The 22,684-nt window shown below is 42.3% G+C and overlaps 1 protein-coding gene across 1 annotated transcript; it reads left to right on the top strand.

Annotated features, from left to right (window-relative positions):
* Positions 1-119: 119 nt before the first annotated feature.
* On the top strand, positions 120-22,331 carry LOC149120533 (transport and Golgi organization protein 1 homolog). Its single transcript, XM_089320819.1, has 17 exons — positions 120-125; positions 5,339-5,470; positions 9,122-9,143; positions 11,549-11,637; positions 11,897-11,974; positions 12,059-12,103; positions 13,235-13,306; positions 13,774-13,846; positions 14,008-14,146; positions 16,136-16,237; positions 16,856-16,916; positions 17,025-17,060; positions 17,138-17,205; positions 17,340-17,422; positions 18,842-18,912; positions 20,621-20,777; positions 22,162-22,331. Exons 1-17 carry the CDS (start codon positions 120-122, stop codon positions 22,236-22,238), a joined length of 1,311 nt encoding a protein of 436 aa, XP_089176945.1. The 3' UTR covers positions 22,239-22,331.
* Positions 22,332-22,684: the final 353 nt, after the last annotated feature.

Below are 22,684 nucleotides of genomic sequence, written 5' to 3'. Positions count from 1 at the left end.
CCTGTTGGCAAGCCAATTGTGAGCTCAGTCCTTGCCCCGCCCTAAGTCACACCTTTCTCCTCTACCCCTCACCCTAGTCTCTCACTCCTGGTAACTCAGTGCACTGAGAGGACCCGGACATGAAGGTATGGAGGTGGATCTTCTGGCTCCCTGTGCTGGGGTTGCCCAGTCACACAGCGCAGAATGTGAGTAAATACCAGATTCACTTTGGTCTCTTTCCTTCTTTTTTTTTTTTCATGTTAAAATATCTGGTTTATTTCTTTTTTTTTAAACTTTTATTTAATGCATATAAATTTCCAAAGTACGACTTATGGATTACAATGGCTTCCCCCACATACCGTCCCTCCCACCCACAACCCTCCCCTTTCCCACTCCCTCTCCCCTTCCATTCACATCAAGATTCATTTTTGATTATCTTAATATACAGAAGATCAGCTTAGTATACATCAAGTATGGATTTCAACAGTTTGCTCCCACACAGAAACATAAAGTGAAAAATAATAGATGATTTTTTTTAAATGATGATGAAATCAGAGCAGACCTATTGTCCTGTTTAATCCCAGTGAGAGTCAAGTTGGGAATTGATAATTTCTTTTTTTTTTTTTACAGAGGATCAGTTTAGTATGCATTAAGTAAGGATTTCAACAGTTTGCACCCCCATAGAAACACAAAGTGAAATATATTGTTTGAGTACTCGTTATAGCATTAAATCTCAATTGGCTGTGTCCCACTGTGGTTTAGATAACACCATTTCACTGGCTCTTGCACAGCCATCCAGTCCTTTCCAAAGATGAAGTTAGATGAAAGTTAGACATCACAGGTGTCGTGGCCAGGCTGACAAACCTCTGCCACACCTGTGGCATCAACTTCTGCTTGATCAACAGCAGGAAAGCCTGGCAGGGTGGAATCCTGGAAACAGTAACCTCATAGTATCAAAAGAGGATGTGTGGATATGCTAGAAGCCACTGGATTACATGTTGTAGTGGTGAAAATAACACAGGAAACACTGATTTCTTAGGAGTCATGATTGTTAGCCTGGTTCTTGCTGGATCTGTGGGAGATCCTCAGCTGCTGCTCCTTTGGTTCCATCACATATGTAGCAGTGTCACTGAGATAAGACTCATGTGTGTTGACACCAGGCAGCCTTGAAACAGTGGTACCGAGTGGGTGGTATAGTACTAGATTGTTGCACGTGAACTGTCACTTCTGCTGTGGATTATCTGCTTTGTTGACTTTTGTTAACTTTTGAATTGTTCTTTTCCTCAGCTCTTGGAGGCTGTCCCTAGGGACTATATTTGAAGGGAGCCCAGAGACAGACACGAGATGTGAAAATAAGTATCTGCATCCTGCTTTTATGAGCTCATAAAAAATCCAAATCATTCAAAAGAGAAGGGGAATAGGAAGAAATTAGAAATTGAAGGATGCATAGAAATGGAAAACTCTCAAACGATTCTCATTTTTCATTTATCATTTAAAGTTGACAAATTTGTTTACCCTAGTTCTAAACCTCTTAATTATTTTAGTAAGAGAAGAGATTTTCTGTTTTTCCTAGGTACAGTTCCAAGAAGACAACCACACTTCCTCACTGCCCTGCTCCTCCCCCAATCCCCTTCCAACTCTCCCCTCTCATCAGTTTTTGCAAAGCCATCATTTTAATCCAAACTATATTCAAAAACTTAATTCACCACTAATATTCACAAGTAAAAATTAGGAAGACTGCAGTTCAACAGGAGTATAAACAGGAGCTACATATGACAATAATAGTCCAAAATGGGCATTTCATTCCTATAGATGTTTTGGTATTCTATATTAACTGCCATATATCTTAGAAAACATATAATATTTGTCTTTATTGAGATTGGCTTATGTCACTAAGCACAATGGTTTCCAAATGGATCCATTTTGTTGCAAAAGACAGGACTCCATTCTTTTTTTTTTCTTTTTTGACAGTCAGAGTAGACAGGGAGAGAGACAGGGAGAAAGGTCTTCCTTTTTGCCATTGGTTCACCCTCCAATGGCATATATAAATATATATATATATATATATATATACACACATATACATATATATTTATATACATATAGATTTTCTTTTAAAGGAAGAGTGGACAGTGAGAGAGAGAGAGTAAGGTCTTCCTTTGCCATTGGTTCACCCTCCAATGGCCGCCACAGCCGGTGTGCTGCGGCCGGCGCACCGCACTGATCCGATGGCAGGAGCCAGGTACTTATCCTGGTCTCCCATAGGGTGGAGGGCCCAAGCACCTGGGCCATCCTCCACTGCACTCCCTGGCCACAGCAGAGAGCTGGCCTGGAAGAGGGGCAACCGGGACAGAATCCGGCGCCCCAACCGGGACTAGAACCCAGTGTGCTGGCGCCGCAAGGTGGAGGATTAGCCTAGTGAGCCATGGCGCCGGCTACATATAAATTATTATAATGTTAATGTTTATATCAATTTAGATTAAAACATATTACATTTCTTCTAGAATTTCATATAAATATATGCATGCGTGCCATATGGACTATTTTGTATCACCTGATTCTGCTCAGGACAATATGTCTGAGAGAATTCATGTTGCAGTATGGATCAGTAATTCATTTGTTTCCATTCCCGACTCATCTGAGTTATCTCTACTGAATGAACATCTCTGTTTAGTTCACCATTCTATAGGAATTGTTTAGGGTTAAGGTGCCAAATTTCAACAAATACACAGTTAAATCCAAAACAACCTATGTAGAAAAGTTGTAAATAAAACAGTGTTAACTTACTCAGCTGCAACATTTGTCTTAATTCACATAGTGGTTCAATAGAATTTATATGAAGACTGTTAAAAAATTCTTGTGTTTTGGTGCTACCATTGTTCTTGCCACTTTTGATTTTATTTAAGCATTAAAATTTGATTTTCTCCTTATAAGCTTTTTTTTTCTTTTATTTAATGAATATAAATTTCCAAAGTACGACTCATGGGTTACAATGGCTTCCCCCCCCATACCGTCCCTCCCACCCACAACCCTCCCCTTTCCCACTCCCTCTCCCCTTCCATTCACATCAAGATTCATTTTCGATTATCTTAATATACAGAAGATCAGCTTAGTATACCTTAAGTAAGGATTTCAACTGCTTGCTCCCACACAGAAACATAAAGTGAAAAATAATAGATGATTTTTTTTAAATGATGATGAAATCAGATCAGACCTATTGTCATGTTTAATCCCAGTGAGAGTCAAGTTGGGAATTGATAGTTTCTTTTTTTTTTTTTTTAACAGAAGATCAGTTTAGTGTACATTAAGTAAAGATTTCAATCGTTTGCACCCCCATAGAAACACAAAGTGAAATATACTGTTTGAGTACTCGTTATAGCATTAAGCCTCAGTGTACAGCACATTAAGGACAGAGATCCTACATGAGGAGTAAGTGCACAGTGACTCCTGTTGTTGACTTTACAAATTGACACTCCTGTTTATGGCATCAGTAATCTCCCTATGCACCAGTCATGAGTTTCCAAGGCTATGGAAGCCCCTTGAGTTCTCCGACCTGAATATAACCCTACCGTTCGACCCAGCCATCCCACTCCTTGGAATTTACCCAAAGGAGTTTAAATTGATAAACAAAAAAGCAGTCTGCACCCTAATGTTTATTGCAGCACAATTCACAATAGCCAAGACCTGGAACCAACCTAAATGCCCATCAATGGTAGACTGGATAAAGAAATTATGGGATATGTATTCCTTAGAATACTATACCGCAGTAAGAAACAACGAAATCCAGTCATTTGCAACAAAATGGAGGAATCTGGAACACATCATGCTGAGTGAAGTAAGCCAGTCCCAAAGGGACAAATACCATATGTTCTCCCTGATCGGTGACAACTGACTGAACACCAAAAAGGAAACCTCCTGAAGTGAAATGGACACTATGAGAAATGGTGACTTGATCAGCATAGCCCTGACTGCTAATGGACAACTTAATACATTATCCCTCATAGTATTTTTTTTGTTTGTTTTTTGTCTGTTCTACTTAATATGACTGGTTTAATTCTGTAATTATCACACAGTTATTCTTAAGTGTTGAAAATTAACTGAAATGTGATCCCTGTTAAACATAAGAGTGGGAATAAGAGAGGGAAGAGATGTATAATTTGGGGCATGCTCGGGCTGACTTGCCCCAATTGGTAGAGTTGGAAACATACCAGGGGATTCCAATTCAATCCCATCAAGGTGGCATGTGCCAATGCCATCTCACTATTCCAAGTGATCAATTTCAGTTCACAATTGATCATAATGAAAGGACTAAGAGTCAAAGGGAGCACATAAACAAGTCTAGTATCTGGTAACACTAACCGATAGAATAAATAAAGGGGAGAGTGATCCAACATGGGAAGTGAGATACTCAGCAGACTCATAGAATGGCAGATGTCCTAAATAGCACTCTGGCCTCAGAATCAACCCTAAAGGCACTCGGATCTGGCTGAAAAGCCCATGAGAGTATTTCAGGCATGGAAAGCCAAGACACTCTGGCAAAAAGATCTCTGTGAGTGAGATCCCAGTGGAAAGAACAGGTCTTCAAAGAGGGAGGTGCCTTTCTCTGAAGGGAGGAGAGAACCTCCACTTTGACTATGACCGTGTCTAAACAAGATTTTCTCCTTATAAGCTTTTCACTCATGTTTTGATGGGTACTGGTAGTTAAAAGAAATCATCAATACAAGAGAAGATGTGGTGGAGAGGAACTCTCGCCCAGTATTAGACAAAGGAGAGTACAGGGCCCACAATGAACCAGGATACTCTGTGCTCAAAGGCACCCACACAGATATCTAACAACACTACCAACCACCCAAGCAACTTGAGGCTGGCAAGTTATGCTTATTTTTAAACTTTAATTCATTAATTTTTATTTGTATTTTAAAGGTGCAAAGAGACAAGGACAGATGTTCTCCACCTCACCTGCTGGGCCACTCTCCCAGTTTTTACAATAGCCAAGGATGAGCCAAGCCCAAGGCCAGGAGCCTGGAATTCAGTCCAGTTTTTCCACCTGTACAGTAGACACCCATATACATCCTTGAGCTGTCATCTGCTAACTCCCAGGGGGGCACATTATCAGGAAGATAGAATGGAAGTAAAGCCAGGACTCAAACCCAGGCACTCTGATGTGGGATACATGCATCACCAGTGGGGTCTTAGCCATTGTGCCAGACACCAGGACCCCAGTCTTCCTAGAAGCAAGGAAATCCCCTTGAGTCAGTTGAGGGACATGATTACTCCTTGCAGGCTGACCTAGGGTTCTTAGCAACTGAAATACAGTCAATGTCTGTGTCTTCTCACTTTTTCCAATGTTTTATTGCAGCTACCTCAGAACTTTCCTGACCATTTTCAGCTCAGTACTGATTTTGGGGGGATTTTTCAGAAGCTTATCATTATTGCTACAGTCGTAGCTATTTCGGCATTTGCCATTTTCTTCTGGACAACAATTCTTGTTGTGAGTATACTAGGAGTGTTTTATATGATAAATAAGGAGGAATTTGTATAGTAATTGCATTTGCACCTGGTAAAATCAGTCCTCCTCCATTCATTGTTTTCCCCATAACCCACAAATTTTAATAAGGTTGTTTTCATTATAATTTGGATTGAAACATTTTTTAAAAGTCTGGAAAGATTGACCCATGTGTTCTTTTGAAGTGTGTGATGTAATCTCCAAATGCTTTGAAGTTTTCAAATTCTCTGATTGATTTCTAGCTTACTTTCACTGTCCTGAGAGCAAACATTCTATGATTCCTACTCCTTTCCATTTGGCAAAGTGAACTTATGTCTTGAGTGAATGGAGTAAATGTGCTGTGTGAGCCCGAGTGAGTGTATTCCATTTTGCTGGCTGAATTATTCTGTAGTGTGGACAGATTCAGTAGATTATCAGTGCTGTTCAGTTATTCTAAACCTTTACTGACTTCCTTCCTGCTGGATCTGCCAGTGACTGAGGGAGGAGTGGGGTGAATTCATCTATTTCTAGTTGCAGTGCAGTTTTGCCTCATGAATATTGAAGCTCTGTTGTTAGGTATTTATACATTAAGGATTGTCATGTCTTCTTGAAAAATGGATCCTTTATCATTATTGTGATACCATGTGATCCTTGAATGCTCCTTGCATTGTGCTTGTTTTGTGTGAAACTGAAATAGCTACTCCAGCTTTCTTTTGATTAGTTCTAACTGTACATTTTTCTCTAACCCACTTTTAATGCATTTATAGCTTGGATTTGAAAATGGGCTCCTGGTATACATTCATTAGCTGGGAATTATTTTTTAATCCACTCTACAGTCACTGTCTTTTAATTGGTGTATTTACTTTATTAGCATTTAAAATTATTAATGATATAATTGGTTTAATATCTATCACCTTTATTACTGTTTTTTATTCATTGTCCCCTTTTGCCTTACACTCTTTATATGCCTTTTCAGGGCCTAACTTAGAATCTTGCAAGTTTTATTTCATTGTGTTTAGCACACCAATTATACTTGAACTTATCTTTTTTGTTGTCTTTTTTGAAAGTGGTTCTCCCTGAATTGGAAATACACATTTTAAAAAGTAATCCAATTCACAGGAAATGAAATTTATGTTGTAAAAGGTGACTCCACAAACTCCGTCCCATTTCTACAACATTGCTATAATCCATAAGCTATAATCGCCATATGTATTGCTATTACTACTTTGTTCAGTTATATTAAGCAAAGTGTTGTCTGAGAAACCAATCAGTAAGATAACAACTTTGCCCTCACTTACTCCTTTGCCTATTGCTCTTGCACTATGTAGATCCAAGTAGCTGACATATATTCGCTTCCTTCTGTCTGAAGAGCCTCTTCTAAAATCTTTGTAGTGTGGCTTATGAGAAAGAGAGTTCTGGCTGGCGCCGCGGCTCACTGGGCTAATCCTCCGCCTTGCGGTGCCGGCACTCCGGGTTCTAGTCCCAGTCAGGGCGCCGGATTCTGTCCCAGTTGCCCCTTTTCCAGGCCAGCTCTCCTGTGGCCCAGGAAGGCAGTGGAGGATGGCCCAAGTGCTTGGGCCCTGCACCCTATGTGAGACCAGGATAAGTACCTGGCTCCTGCCATCGGATCAGTGTGGTGCGCCGGCCGCAGCACGCCAGCGGCGGCGGCCATTGGAGGGTGAACCAACCAATGGCAAAGGAAGACCTTTCTCTCTATCTCTCTCTCTCACTGTCCACTCTGCCTGTCAAAAAAAAAAAAAAAAGAGAGAGTTCTTTGATGTTTTTCTTAGAAAGTCTGTGTCCATTTTGGAAGGGTAATTTATCTGAGTGTGATTCTAATGCTTGCCTTCTCAAATCAAACTGTTTTTTTTTTGTCTTTTAATATGCCTTCTAATTCTTTACTAAAATCACGACATTACATTGAGTGAAAGGAACTGATTTAAACAGGTCCTTTGTGAGAGATTTTATGGTATCTTGGTAGAAGTTTAGCTGGCATTACGGGTTACAGGTACTGAAAGTGGCAGAGACTGATGGCAAGGGCTTGGGCCATCTTCTACTGTGTTCCCAGGCCATAACAGAGAGCTGGATCAGAAGAGGAGTACCCAGGACTCAAACTGGCACCAATATGGGATGCCAGCACTTCAGGCCAGGGCTTTAACCCAATGCGCCACAGTGCCAGCCCCCATCCAACTGTATTTTTTTTTATTTTTTTTTTATCTTTTATTTAATGAATATAAATTTCCAAAGTACGACTCATGGGTTACAATGGCTTCCCCCCCCATACCGTCCCTCCCACCCACAACCCTCCCCTTTCCCACTCCCTCTCCCCTTCCATTCACATCAAGATTCATTTTCGATTATCTTAATATACAGAAGATCAGCTTAGTATACCTTAAGTAAGTATTTCAACAGTTTGCTCCCACACAGAAACATAAAGTGAAAAATAATAGATGATTTTTTTTAAATGATGATGAAATCAGATCAGACCTATTGTCATGTTTAATCCCAATGAGAGTCAAGTTGGGAATTGATAATTTCTTTCTTTCTTTCTTTTTCTTTTTTTTTTTTTTTACAGAAGATCAGTTTAGTGTACATTAAGTAAAGATTTCAGTCATTTGCACCCCCATAGAAACACAAAGTGAAATATACTGTTTGAGTACTCGTTATAGCATTAAGCCTCAGTGTACAGCACGTTAAGGACAGAGATCCTACATGAAGAGTAAGTGCACAGTGACTCCTGTTGTTGACTTTACCAATTGACACTCCTGTTTATGGCATCAGTAATCTCCCTATGCACCAGTTATGAGTTTCCAAGGCTATGGAAGCCCATCCAACTGTATTTTAAAATTCGTAAGGTGTTTCTAGTGAATCAAAAAAGTGTACTGCAGTACAAATGTTTTAGAATTTATTCTGTTCTCATAGAGGCTTTTCTTGTTTAAGATTTCATTATAGATATTGGGTTTCCCCAAAAACAAATCAAATAATGTATTTGCATTCTAATTATGAATTTTGCCATTTCTAGGATAAAAATTAAATAGATTAGTTTTCCTTTAATAAAATGGAAATAGGTGTTTTGGTCAAAAATAACTGTTTACTTTTCTACCCTATCAGAAATGGTTTAATGAAAGATCACAATGAAGTAGGAAATATCTTCCATTGTTTTTTCTTTTTTTTTTTGGACAGGCAGAGTGGACAATGAGAGAGAGAGACAGAGAGAAAGGTCTTCCTTTTTGCCATTGGTTCACCCTCCAATGGCCACCACAGCCGGCGCGCTGCGGCTGGCGCACCACACTGATCCGATGGCAGGAGCCAGGTACTTATCCTGGTCTCCCATGGGGTGCAGGGCCCAAGGACTTGGGCCATGCTCCACTGCACTCCCAGGCCATAGCAGAGAGCTGGCCTGGAAGAGGGGCAACTGGGACAGACTCCAGCGCCCCGACCGGGACTAGAACCCAGTGTGCTGGCGCCACTAGGCGGAGGATTAGCCTGTTGAGCCGCGGCGCTGGCTTCTTTCATTGTTTTTAATCTTTTAGAAGTCCTTTAAGCTAAATGACTGTTATTTCACTAGATTAGTGTTTTTACTTTCATCAGGAACAACATGTATTTCCTAATATATATTATTATAATAACGTTAACTTTGTTTCTTCCTTGTCCTAGATAAAACAGCCAGTTTATCAAGGTAAGATTTTAGCCTCTGTTTTCTTTATAATACTTTTCTCAGTGCTGGTATTAGATGTGAGCTTTTATTAAACTAGCTCTAAGTACAGTAATTTTTATAACTTCCTGGCTTATTACTTCTTGAAGGTTTTAGTATTCCTGGAGTGGTTTCTAAATGACAATGGAGAGGGACTCGTGATCTGTTATAAAAATGCAGGAAGAAGAAGCATTAGTGGGCATAGGAGACTGAAATGAGTTTAGCTTTGCCTAAAAATGTTTAAGAAGCAAGTGATGCTGGCCAGCACCACGGCTCACTAGGCTAATCCTCCGCCTTGTGGCGCCGGCACACCGGGTTCTAGTCCCAGTTGGGGCACCGGATTCTGTCCCGGTTGCCCCTCTTCCAGGCCAGCTCTCTGCTGTGGCCAGGGAGTGCAGTGGAGGATGGCCCAAGTGCTTGGGCCCTGCACCCCATGGGAGACTAGGAGGAAGCACCTGGCTCCTGCCATCGGATCAGCGTGGTGCGCCGGCCACGGCGGCCATTGGAGGGTGAACCAACAGCAAAGGAAGACTTTTCTCTCTGTCTCTCTCACTGTCCACTCTGCCTGTCAAAAAAAAAAAGCAAGTGATGCTAATATTTTTTTTAAAAAATTATATAATGTGAACCTATCAAAAAGCTTAAGACTTAGAAAAGATCTGGTTTTCTGGGGGAGGGGAGAATGTGTCAAGATATTTACGTGGAAAGTCTTTAATGCCGGAGCAGAAAGAGCAGAAATGATACATAACGTGGAAGAAGGTTTCATATAGGCTTTATGGGCAATAAATAAGTGTTGCTATCTATTGAGAGCCAAAGCTGCCAGACACATAATAGGCCCAACACGTTTTATTTTTACAGATCTATTTAGTTTATTTGAAAGGCAGAGTTGAGAGAGCGAGAGAGAGTGAATTCCATCTGCTGGTTCACTCTCCAAATGGCTGCAATGGCTGGGCTGGGCCAGGTTGAAGCCAGAAGCTTTATCCTGATCTCCCACATGTGTGACAGGGGCTCAAGCACTTGGGCCATCATCCAACATTTCCCCAGGCTATTAGCAGGGAGTTGGATAAGAGGTAGAACACCCAGGACACAAACCAGCACCCACATGGGTTCCTGACATAGCAGGTGGAGAATCAACCCGCTATACCACAGCAATGGCTCTGCATGTTTATTTTTTATACTGAATTTATCACTGGTCATGTTTGAAAGTGTGATTTCAGGGCAGCAGAGCTCATATCATGGGCAAATACAAAACAAAAATAAGGATGCATCTGAGGTCAGATGAGAGAACTAAAAGACTGTCAGAGGAGTCCTTTAGGTGTTTATGTGAGCCATTCACCTTACAGGATGGGTGTATCAAGGCACAATGTTCACTTTTATGGTAGGCAGTAGCATTCTGATCTTGGTAGTGGAAAGTCCTATCTGAGAGGGTTGGGAGCTCATCCAGATCCCGTAGAGACTAAGTGGTAACAGGTTGTATTAAATTATTCTATACTTCAAAACCATCTCTCCAGAGCCCTCCATTCTGCTTCTTGTGAAAGACAATCCTCAGGACAGCAGGAAGTCTTTGGAGGCCCTGGTAGCCAATCGATTGACACTTTGAACACTGCTTTCATGGGAATTTCTAATGATGGTATTTGAGGAAGGAACATAATTATCTACCTTCATAATTAGGGAATAGAAATGCAAGTAGCTAGGGTGTTTGATTTCTGTTTCTTCTCTGGTGAAGACAAAACTATTTGAAGTAATGCAATTTTCTTTTTTTGCTTCTTTTATTGATAAGCAGAGTTAGTGAGAGATACAGAGAGAAAGGTCTTCCTTCTGTTGGTTCACCCCCTAAATGGCCACTATGGCCTGCGTACTGCACCAATCCGAAGTCAGGAGCCAGGTGCTTCCTCTCAGTCTCCTATGTGGGTGCAGGGGCCCAAGCACTTTGACCATCCTCCACTGCCTTCCCGGGCCACAACAGAAAGCTGCACTGGAAGAGGAGCAACTGGGACCAGTACCTGGTGCTCCAACCAGGACTAGAACCCGGGGTGCCAGCACCGCAGTTGGAGGATTAGCCTAGTGAGCCACAGCGCCTGCCAAGTAATGGAATTTTCTAAGAATGAAGTGCCATCTTCCATTGATGAGAGTACTTAAATGAAAATATGTATTTCCCATGTTTCCAATAATTTCAAATAGGATTATAATTGACATTTGGTTCTTATTTCCTACTAGTTATATTGGTTTTAAAATTACTGTAAGTAAAGTTTGCTTTCTTCAGGCTTAGTAGTGAAGTTAGGAAGTTATTTTCTGGCCATAATGCCAGATAACAAGTAATTTCTGCTAATACATTGAGGTAATTCAACTATATTGTTTTATTCTTTATAACCTTAGTTTTTATCTCCCCTTAGTTAATTTGCAGCAAATTTCTGAGAAGATCAATAATGTCACGAAAGAAAATGCAGAACTTGTACAACAAATTTCTGTTTTGGAACAGAAGGTATCAATGTGCTTTCAATTTTCATATTTTTCATGGTTTCAGTTTGAGTCACTTCCACGTCTAGTTCAGGTATTCCACTGTACCCTCTTTCATCCACTGCCCTGCTTCATAAGATCTGTAAACTCTTCACATGTGAAGTCAGCCTCCTGCATGCAAAGTGCTGCTCTGTTCACTTGTGTACTGAATCATACATGAGGATAGGTGTTATGTGGCCCTCTAACATTTTTGTATTCTGATTCTTTATTACATATACATATAGATCACTGAGTCGAGAAAACGTCTTCAGGAGACTAAAAGACAAAAAAAGGTGGTCTCTGATGAATCAATTAAACTTAAGGTAATAACCCTTTGCCTTTATGGAATCCATTATAAAAACAAGTAAAAGAAATAAATATTCCTGATGCAATATGCTGTATTGAAGGATAATGCAAAAAAAAGTGACAACACTAAAACTACCACGTACAAGGTACATATAACCTGCAGTCTGGAAGAGATCAGAATGCTAAGAATCATGATGTTGTAGTAATTTGGCTCCTATATTTTACCATAATTTGGCTTCTGAGCCTTTTTGTCCATTTAGTGATCCAGCTGGTACATTTTCTATTGCTTTTCACAGAGTAAAAGTCTAAGAGTATGGGGGATGAACTTTCTTCTGAAAAAATGTTCAATGTTATTGTAAAAAATACTGAAGTAACATCTTAAATTGAGGGATCCAAGAAGTGTGTTTGATTTCCTGTCTGGGCAATTATCACAATATTCATTGCTGTCCTGCAAGATATTTAGGAAATGTGTGAATAGTTAAGGAATATTAAGGGGGTAGGGGCTGTTTAGATGAACTTAAACAGCCCCTACCCCTCTTAATGCTCAGTAAAAAAATTATCAGTGAAATCTGAGAGTTATTTTTATTCCCTTATTAATATTCCAATAAGAAAAGCTGTTCCATTAAGAAAAGTTCATTCAAGCAGGTTGACTTGCACAAATTTTTACATTATTTGCTTTTGACTTCTCAGTCATTTCTCTCATTATCTCCTAAGCAGAAAGATTGTTTATGGCACAAAGTATTCTTACTTCAGTGTGTTTTCCCCCTCATTTCATTATATTCTTGACATTTCTTCTAGACCCAATCTGGATCCATGACATGCCCATAAAATATAGAGTTAGCCGTGGATGTGCTTGGTTGCAATTTCAGCTTTTTAGCTGTTTCAGCTGGTGTTGTCATGGAATTAAAAAGCACTTCAATTAATTCTTTCTCCATTTGACTTTATAAATAGAGATGCAGACTAGCACAGTGCTCTCGTTTGTGGATTCACCCCTCAAATGCCTATGATAGCCATGGGCCAGCCAGGCCAGTGATAGGAAACTAGAACTCAGCTTGTGTTCTCATGTGGTTGGCAGGGACCCACGTACTTGATCCATCAATGGCTTCTGTGCAGGGTGTGCATTAGCAGGAAGATAAATTTGGGAGCAGAGCCAGGGCATTAAGTCAAGTAGTCCAATATGGAATACATGTTTCCCAAGCAGAGTCGTAACCACCATGTGAAACTCCTGCCTCTTTTTGTAAACCTTAGCACTTGTTTTGTTTCTATCTTATGTGCAGGCATTTGAAAAAGGGAAATCTACTGAAAACTTGAAAGAAGTTATTTCAATGAACAACTCGGGGATTTCAGAGGTAAACTTTCTATAATTGTTTCAATATTTCAATTGTACATTTTAGCTCTAATGAGAAATATTTCATTTTTGAAGATTAAATTTATATGATAACTATGTGGAATTTTGTTCTTGTGAAGTAACTAATTACAGTGTTTTCAGTTAAGATCCAATCACCTTTAATGAAACTGGCTTCAGTGAAGGGAAATTGAAGTTATAAAAGTAAAATACTTAGTTGACAATCTAGTAGGAGCAGGTAACAAAATTAGTCACATTTTTGAAGAGAGACTGTGACCCAGAAAACTGAACTTTCTCATTTCCTTTTTACCTTTTTTAAATTAGTTGTTCTAAAATAAAATTAACTATAAAGTCTGTGGTGATGTAAAATTATCTATTGAACAATATGTGTGTGCATTTCTGTAGTAGTAATGACATTTGCATTGTTCTGCAACCATTTCTTGAATGTCTTTTCTTAAAAATCTCTTAAAGTCGGAAGATGAAAATGATGGAGCCAAGGATTTAGAGCTGAGAGCCTTGAGGGCCAAAATATGGATGCTGGAAGGTACGTTCCTTCATTAGAGGGAGGCCCTGTCTAGTGTAAATACATCTGCATTGGGAGGGTGAAGAGTGGTTCCTGTCTCCAGGGTCCTTGCTGTTTCTCCCAACTCCAGCCAACTCCTTGGGTCCATGTGCACACACAAAGAAAACTTTTATCCTTTACAGAAAGTAAAAAGAACCTGGAAAAAAGCTGTAATACCTTGAAGTCCATGAAAGCAGCAAAGGAAGCTGAAATCAAACTGATGGATGTGAATATGGAGAGTTTTCATGAAATCTACAAACTGAAGGTGGCAGCTGCTGCAAAGTAAGATGTCCTGAACTGACTCAGTAATGTCAGTGCTAATTTCAGTCAGTAAAGAATTCTCATCCTTTTTGCCTTGATTCCCATAATATGCATTTTTCTGTCCCTTTCAACTGTTTGTTATACACTCCCTTGTAATTTATTTGTGGGTACTGGAAGAACTGATACGAGCATCATGAATGTCCATGTCTGCATTCTATCTCTCTCTCTTTTTTTTAATTATTTATTTACTTGAGAGGAAGGGTTACAGCGAGAAGGAGAGACGGAGGTAAAGGTCTTCAGTCTGCTGGTTAACTCTCTAAAGGGCCACAATGGAGGGAGCTGAGCCGATACAAAGCCAGGAGACAGGAGTTACTTCTGGGTGCAGATGCAGGGGCCCAAAGATTTGGACAAATCCTCCACTGCATTGGTTTTTTTGGTCATATCATGTATTTTGTTTTCCTTCTTGTGTCTAGTCATTTCTAACTGAATGCCTGTCATTGAGTAAAAATATTGGGAAAAAATTAAAATGTGGTGTGATGTGATCTAGCTTTGGAAAATAAGGAGATGGCCTCAGGCAAGGATACTGGCAGTATGGGAGCTGTTAATTCATTCAGCAGCTGAGGGCATTCATTGCAAAGGCCAGTGTATGTCCTCTCCTCCATTCATAGTGTTCCAAGCAAAGCTGTGAGATTTTCCAGTCAGACCCTGAACTCCACTGTATTCCTTTTGAACCCATCTGTGTGAGCAAAGGCTGCCCATATTTGCCTCTCTCTAGTCTCCTAGAGAATTCTTTCATGATCTACAGGGAAATGGGCCTCAAATGCCAGCTGAGATGCCAGGTCGATCTTGTTTCCAAGATTCCTTCTTCTCCATGTTGCTCCCACATGTTGTTGCTGATGTGTTAGTGATTCAGTCTATTCCATTGTATATCTCATGTTTGTCCAGTGTTTCCTACTGTTCTCAGGGGGAGATCCAGGACTTCATCCACATTCACCCATGTTCAAAACCAGAACTCTTCCTTATGGTCCCCCATGGCTCAGACTTGGAATAATATTTCCAAAGTCTGAGGCGAGTGTTGCTGTTGTCCTTACTAGTATGTTGTGGGTTTTTAAGGTAGGAACAGTGCCTACTCTACTTTGTATCCTTGGCACCTAAAGACACAAAGAATTTACCAAGGACTTCCAAGGCATTAACCCTCTCCATTGTTTTGTGCCTGTGTCCTACAGCTGTTGGCATTTTATGGGTAATGTGGATTAAAGCAGATATCAAAGGGAGACTCTTTCTAGACCATGGGCTTTTGCTGCCTGCATTCTCAGTGATTGCCACTATGTAGAAGTAAATAGCACTGGGGCCGAGGGCTTCGCAGACAAAGCTGCAGGTTCTCAGCAGCTGAGGAAAGCCCCAATAAGGTGGCAGTTCAGGACAGTGTACTTCACTCATGTTGTCAGCACTGGATTTTCCTCTTCCCTGCATCAGGCTTCCAGCTGTAGGAGGCAGGAGCTCTACCCCTGCATCATAGCAGTGTTCACAGTGACTGCAGTGTTAGGGACTCCATGAGCTGGAAGGATCTCTGTAGATCAGGTTGTCTGTATCATGATCCCAGCCAGACTGTGAATCATGTTCCTCCATGGGCGGAGGCAGACGAGTGAGAACCCCCTGTCTCATCCTAATGGGATTACTAGTGATGAAATGATTTGACCTGCTTTTCCGCAAAGGAGTGTTCAGCATTTCAAAGTCACAACTGCTCAGTGTCAGGTGCTATCTATATTGGTTGACTTATTACTAATGCATAGGAGCACAGAGCTAATTACAGAGAACTTGCCAGCTGGCCAATGGATCGTCTTCTGTCAGTGGGAGGCTTCACTTCTGATTCTGCACTGTTTGTGGGTCTGTGTGTTTATACGGATGCCTGCAAGGGGACTTTCCCATCATGCACTCAGACTGTTAGCAGGTGGGGAGGCATAATCCCACATGGGCTTCTGGGAAATATGCATTTCTTTCCCATCCTAGGAAGATGGCAGGGAAACAACAAGAGTGCATGGAAAAGGAGATGAAGCTGTCAGAGAAGGAGGAGAATTTGAAACGGGCTGAAGAAGAAATTGAGAACTACATGTGAGTTCAGAAACTAAACAACCAGTCCAGAAACAATGGTTGGATTAACTGTATAATGCTTAGGCCCAGTTAAAAGAAAACTTTAAACAATGTTCAAGAGACATAGAGACAATTCATACAAGATTATACCAAGTATTTTAAGTTTACAAATGACCAAGTGATACTGTTTCTACACAGTTCCTGATTCCAAATGCTGGCCTGACTGCATGGAAACTGGATTGTTTTTTGGGGTGGTGAGAATCCACCTTCCTAATCCTTAGGAAGACAGCTCATTGTAGGATGGATCAAATCCATTACAATGATTGTCCCCATTTTATAGACCCAGTTCTTGCTGCCTTCAGAAACATGGCAAGGATATAAGTAATAGAATGGACTTTTATGATAAAAGACACACAAGGGAGGAAAACCTAGGGAGATAAGGAGATGACATCAGCTGGGAATCCTGCAGGTATAACATAAAGGATAAGGAAATGATGCAGCAGTAGGGTTTACTCTTTCTGTACTGTTACAATCATGGTGAGTATTTTTGACATCTGAGGGTAAGGGTAACATGGGGAAGCTGTTTAAATTCATAGTCAACATTGTACTTTATCTGATGAAAGTGATTCTGAATCACAGGAGAAGACTGCAAGAAATGCAGGCTCAGCAGCAGCGAGAAAAGGAGACCTTCAGACAGGAGGTAACTGCATGCTGCCCAATAGCTGCACCGTCCTACACGTCTTAATGTGCATGGTTAAAGGGCCCCTGAGAGTCCCTAAGCCCTCACTTTCTGTGTTGGCCTTTTCAGATTGCTGTTCATAAACAAAAGGCTCGTGACGTTGAGGTAAAAATTTTTCATATGTTCTTTCCATTCTCCCCTCTTTTCCACAACTGAATGTGCATGTATTTCCCTCCCCACAGCTCAGGGCTCAAGCTCTGGAGCAGGAGTTGATGGTGCAGAAGAGGGAGACTGCCCACTTGAAACACAGGTGCATGAAAGAGCAGGCATTTTCAGCGTGTCTCTGATTTAAGACTAAGTTGTTGAGTGTCTAGTAAAGGACTTGTTCTGGGGTGTGTATGTGTGTGTTCTGTTACTTAAATCTGTTTTTTCTCTATCTTCAAGATTGGAAATAATGCAGGCAGAGGAATCCAGGAGGCAGAAGCCAGTGTCAGGGGGACCTGGCTGGGAGAACCCTCCACAGAGAGGTAGGAGCAGTGTGGAAGGACGGTGATAGCTTCATGTCCCCTGCAGATTCCACACCCTCAGCTTCTCACTCTGGGCAGTGATTGTTCCATTTCCTGAAGAGTTCCATGCACTTAGCAAAGAGAAATGATTGTCCTGCAGGGAGGCTGGGTGCTGTTTTCCTCATGTGCCCTGGACAAGTGGCCCTTCAACCAGACCCCAGGCAGGGTAGAACTCAGACCCCAATACTGACTGGGGACTCTCCTGAACTGCACCTGAACTCAGTTCTTTTTAACTGACAATAAGGGCATAGAAGGGAACCTGGCCAGATCCTCCTGTCCACCTTGAGTCAGTGGTAGAGGCCTTAGCAGCACCAACAGTACTTGACAGTAAAGGTTGTACATCCTGATAAGAGAGGAAATGTCCTGGACTATCATCCCTCTAGTAATGTTCTGCAAGCTCTGCTTTACATCAGTCAGCCTGTGTTCTTTTTTGTTTATTTTTCTTTACTGTCAACTATAGAGCTCCATCAGTGAATTAATTTTCTATGTAATTTCACTTCTATAATATTATAACACTCAAATTTTATAATAAACCCAATGAAAACATTTTCCTTTTGTCATCACTCTCATCATTAATATAGTTAAGTCCTTTTCCATTTATAAATAGTTATATCACAACAGATCACATAGATGGCCAGTTACAGAGGGACTAAGATTTTCAGAATCTCCCCATGATTTCAGGGCCTGGGGCTGCTCATGGCCAGGGTTTATTGATATTCTTTATGTCCAAGGATATTCTTAAACTATAATTTCCTCTATACATATTAGGTATGTATATCAACATATCATGTTGATTTCCAGCTAATTTTAGCTCTGACTTAGGTACAATGAGTTGGTTTGTGGTGAGAACCCCTGGCACAGGCTAAGGTGGTATCATCCTCAGTGAGGACATGGGCCTCCCCCTTGTACTCAGGGCTCTTCTGAGGCACCTGGTAAACCCTGGGCCTCTGACCAGAGACCTAACATGGGATTGAGTTTAGAGGGTGAAAAGGTGTGTGGGTTTTCTCAACACTGAGGCAGAATAACCCCCCTCCCCGGGTGGTTGGCACTTTGCTACAGCAGGTAAGCTGCCTCTTGGGATGCTCGTGTCCTATATCAGAGGACTGCGTGAGACTGAGTCCTCCCTCTGCTTCCGATCTACCTTCCTGCTAATGCGCCTGTGAGGCGGCAGATAGTGGCTCAAGCACTTGAGTCCCTGACAAACATGTAGGAGATCTGGATGGAGGTCTTTGCTGCTTGCCTCAGCCTGGCTCAGTCCTAGCTGTTGCTAGCATTTGGGGAGTGAACCGCAGATGGAATTTGTCTGTCTCTGCCTTTTGAATAATTATATATATAAACATTTTGTTAAGAAAGAATACACTGCTGTCTCTTGTTGGGCAGATTCCAGAACTTGTGCAGGTCACATGAAGAACCAAGGCTCATCCCCTGCTGAGGACACCAGGAAGGAACAGGTAATTGCTGTGGTCGTTTTCCTTGTAATGATTTCCTGAAACCTGATCATTGCGTATACAGCACTCTCTCTTCCATTATTTTCTGACTTGTGTGTGCTGTGATACCTTTTCTGTGTCTGTAACTTTTCAAAGCAGCCAAGCCTTCCCCCACAAGCCTGTGGGCCTCTCCTTTTCCAGCTCAGCATCTGTGCTGGTGCTTTACAGGCTGAAGCCTGAAGGTTTGCTTGTCAGTTTCTGGAAATCACTGGCAGAGAAGATGGCTGTGACCTTCAGCCTCATGGCACAGTGACTCCCCCCAAGCTTCTACAACCTGGGAGGTGGCCAGGCCACATTTCATTGTCAGAATAAAATACCTCCTTTCCTGTTTTGATTTAGGTTGTTTAACCATTCAGAACATCTTCACCCACAGAATCCATGACTTTTTGTGTTTTGTTCAATATTGAATTTTGGACAAAGCAAATCACTGTCTCATTTCTCTTGGTAAATGGGCTGTGCAGAAAACCCTCCAGTGGGGCCCTCTGTGGAATATTCTCAAGCTTCAGGGATCATGTTTGCAGAATGGCAAATGCTCACCTGCTGTGAGATAGTGAAGGGTGTTCATCAGCATTTACCTGCAAGGCCAATTCCCAGGAGAGCCTAATTGACGTTCCCATATGCAGATTTTTGTGTGACCTGTGTAGATGCTGATGTTGGTGATTCTCCATTCAGATGCCACTGGACATCTGTAGTTTGAAATGAAAATGTACCTTATTTTAACTTTCTTATTTCCCACCTTGTTTGTGTAGGAGATAAAAGTAGTGTGCATAGGGAGATTACTGATGCCACAAACAGGAGTGTCAATTGGTAAAGTCAACAACAGGAGTCACTGTGCACTTACCCCTCATGTAGGATCTCTGTCCTTAATGTGCTGTACATTGAGACTTAATGCTATAATGAGTACTCAAACAGTATATTTCGCTTTGTGTTTCTATGGGGGTGCAAACTGTTGAAATCTTTACTTAATGCATACTAAACTGATCTTCTGTAAAAAAAAAAAAAGAAGAAATTATCAATTCCCAACTTGACTCTCACTGGGATTAAACATGACAATAGGTCTGAAAAAAAAAAAGTAGTGTGCAGCTCCCAGAGTACTTCCAATTCAGTCTTGCCTATGAATTAAGATGGAAACATGTGCCTACCTAACTCCAGTGGGTAACATGGTTTCTGGAAAATCACATTCCCAGTTTCCCTGCAAGACACCAGGAATCTGCATTCTGCAGGAGATCCTGTGTCCAGGGGCAGCACCCCCAGTGAGGAGACCCTCAGCTAGGGAGGGAAGCAGAGAAGATTGGAGAGGCCCTCTCATGTGTGCACAGTGGACTTTCCCCTCCTCCAATGTGCAGGAAATGTCTGTGGATATGTTGGGTAGTCCTTGACATGGAGATCATCTGTATGGAGTGTGTGTCTTTATCAGTTTACCATGGCACTGTTTCTCTGGGACATACCTCTGCAGACATGGACAGTGACGTGTGGTGACAGCAGTTCACTCCTCAAGCTGTTGGGATCCAGTGGAAGAGGAGAGTTTTGTGGTGCTGAGTCTGCTTATTTAATACCTGGTGGAGAGGAAGGCGCCCGCCATTATCACCTGCTGTACTGTGATTCAGTTGTGTTGGTATTGGTGTTGCCCATGATATTAATCTACTTCAAAATGTTAACTTCTGCTCTGCAGGTCAGCATGGCTGCAGGAGGACCTCCTCCTTTCCCAAGACCACCCTACATGCCCTACCCCATGGGGGGCTACAGAGAAGCCTTCATGGGCTATCCGCCACCTCCTCCACCCTGGTGGTTTCCAAGACCTCGGCCAGTACCTCTGTCTCCAGAATTTGGTATGATGATCTACCCTGAATGAACTGACTTGCAAAGTGTACCTCTATCTTTTCTGTCACTTTTATTCCTACACAAAATGTCCCAGTGATTCTGCCGGGCTTTGCATTTCAAGGATGAGGCTACCTAAGGGCTCTGTATCTTTGCTCATGATTGATTCTGAGGGCACACAGTGGGCTGCATCACAGCCCTAACTTGTGTAGGTGTCTGTTCAGATGAGGAAAGAAGTCATCTATAGAAGCCAGAAATAGCAGTTTGGCAGAGCATGGAACCCAGTGTTGGGGAGGGGGGTCATGCTCAGCTCTGTGAGGGATGAGACTTGGCCTTGGCTTTGAGAAGTGCAGCGTCCTGTAGGGTCTCACAACGCTCAGCGCTGGACTGGTCATCGCTGTAATGGAAGTGCCATTGAAGGACCCCAGGGTGTAAGAGGGAGTGAATCTCCTGGGTGTAAATGAGGGGTGGCAAAGAGGAGGAGCTGAGGAGGGGCCGTATAGGGTCACATTGAGCTCCCTAAGATGGGGGCTGGAAAGCTGACCTAGCAGGACAGGCGGTGTGAGCAGAGCACATAGAGGCTGCCTGGGGTCACACGGAGCTGCTGGAGGAGAGTCCTCATGACCCAGTGTGGGCCAGGGCACCATCCTGCTCAGAGTGCTCTTGTTGCCCTACAGCCCTCAGGCCACAATCTGAAGGAAAAGGGAAGGAGTCTCATGGGTGTGTCCAGGTTCTGCCTGAGTTTATGATGCCCCAAGGATACTGACAATGAAGTCGGCTCTTGATTAGCAGGCAGCTGGCTCTGCCTCACAACAAGAAGCCTCAGGGGTCTCAGCTCCTCCAGACACCCCTGCCTCTCAGTGTCACGCCAGGCAATATGGGTCTCTCTCCCTGTGCCCATGCTGTCCCAGCCCCTGAGGACAGTGCTCTGTGGAGCTGTGACGTGGAGATCCTATTGGTTTCTGAGGATGTTGTTAGCAGGAAGACATTAAGTCCATGGGAAAAGTGTTCTACAAATATCTGGTACATATATGCAGCCGTCTTCTATCAAGATCACCAAGAGATGCTCATTAAGTGCATTAGATAAAGCTGGGGGTGCAATAGCTCACACCCAGAGACTTGCAAAATCTGTTTCCTAAGAAAAGGCAAAGTTCCCCTCTCTAGTAATAAAATGCAAATCCTACCTACAAGGTGAAAGAGAAGTGTGTGAATGTGCACAGGTGGGGGCCGAGGTCTGTGGCTGAGATGTGAGGACTGTTGGTTTGCATGGTGTAAGGACTCTCAGGTACAGCCGCACATGGAACACATCAGGAGCAGACACAACACGGAGGACAAATGTAGAAAGGGAGAAGTCAGTAGATGGGGGAAACAATCCCAATTTCTTTTGTCTTCCAGGAGAGCCATTGTGGAATTGGAATAGGAAGCTCAGCTATCCAGAACAGGCTGTGCCTGTGAGTCAAAAAGCCACCTGATGCCCATTTTCCGAATGTTTTCCCTGTCCCTTGAAGACTCTTCCTCTCTTATCTGTCTGAGTGATTCCCCTAATAAACCTTGTGTGGTGCTGACTTTGCCTAAGTGTCTGCTTCCGGGAAGGCCACTTGATCCCCCTGAGGGGGACACCATGTGATTCACACAGCCCAAACCTGGGCAGAAACTGTGGTGCTGCAGGCTGGAGCAGGGCAGCCATTCCTGGTGGTAATGACCATGAGGGTGCAACCAGTGGGCCAGGCTTTGTCAGGAGCCTGACTTCATCTTGCCAGCTGCTCCCCAGTGGCACCAACTCCAGGAGGCCTCCAAGAGACACTGAATTTAGGCTTGCACTGCAGCTCACTATGTTAATCCTCTGCTTGCAGTGCCGGTACTCTGGGTTCTATTCCTGGTTGGGGCACTGGTTCTGTCCCGGTTGCTACTCTTCCAG

The sequence above is a fragment of the Oryctolagus cuniculus genome, chromosome 19 (genome assembly GCF_051225735.1).
Source record: "Oryctolagus cuniculus isolate XC-2025 breed Fujian yellow rabbit chromosome 19, ASM5122573v1, whole genome shotgun sequence".
In the NCBI taxonomy this organism is placed as follows: Eukaryota; Metazoa; Chordata; class Mammalia; order Lagomorpha; family Leporidae; genus Oryctolagus; species Oryctolagus cuniculus.
Note: the sequence above shows the minus strand (reverse complement) of the source record. Positions and strands in the feature narration are given on the sequence as shown.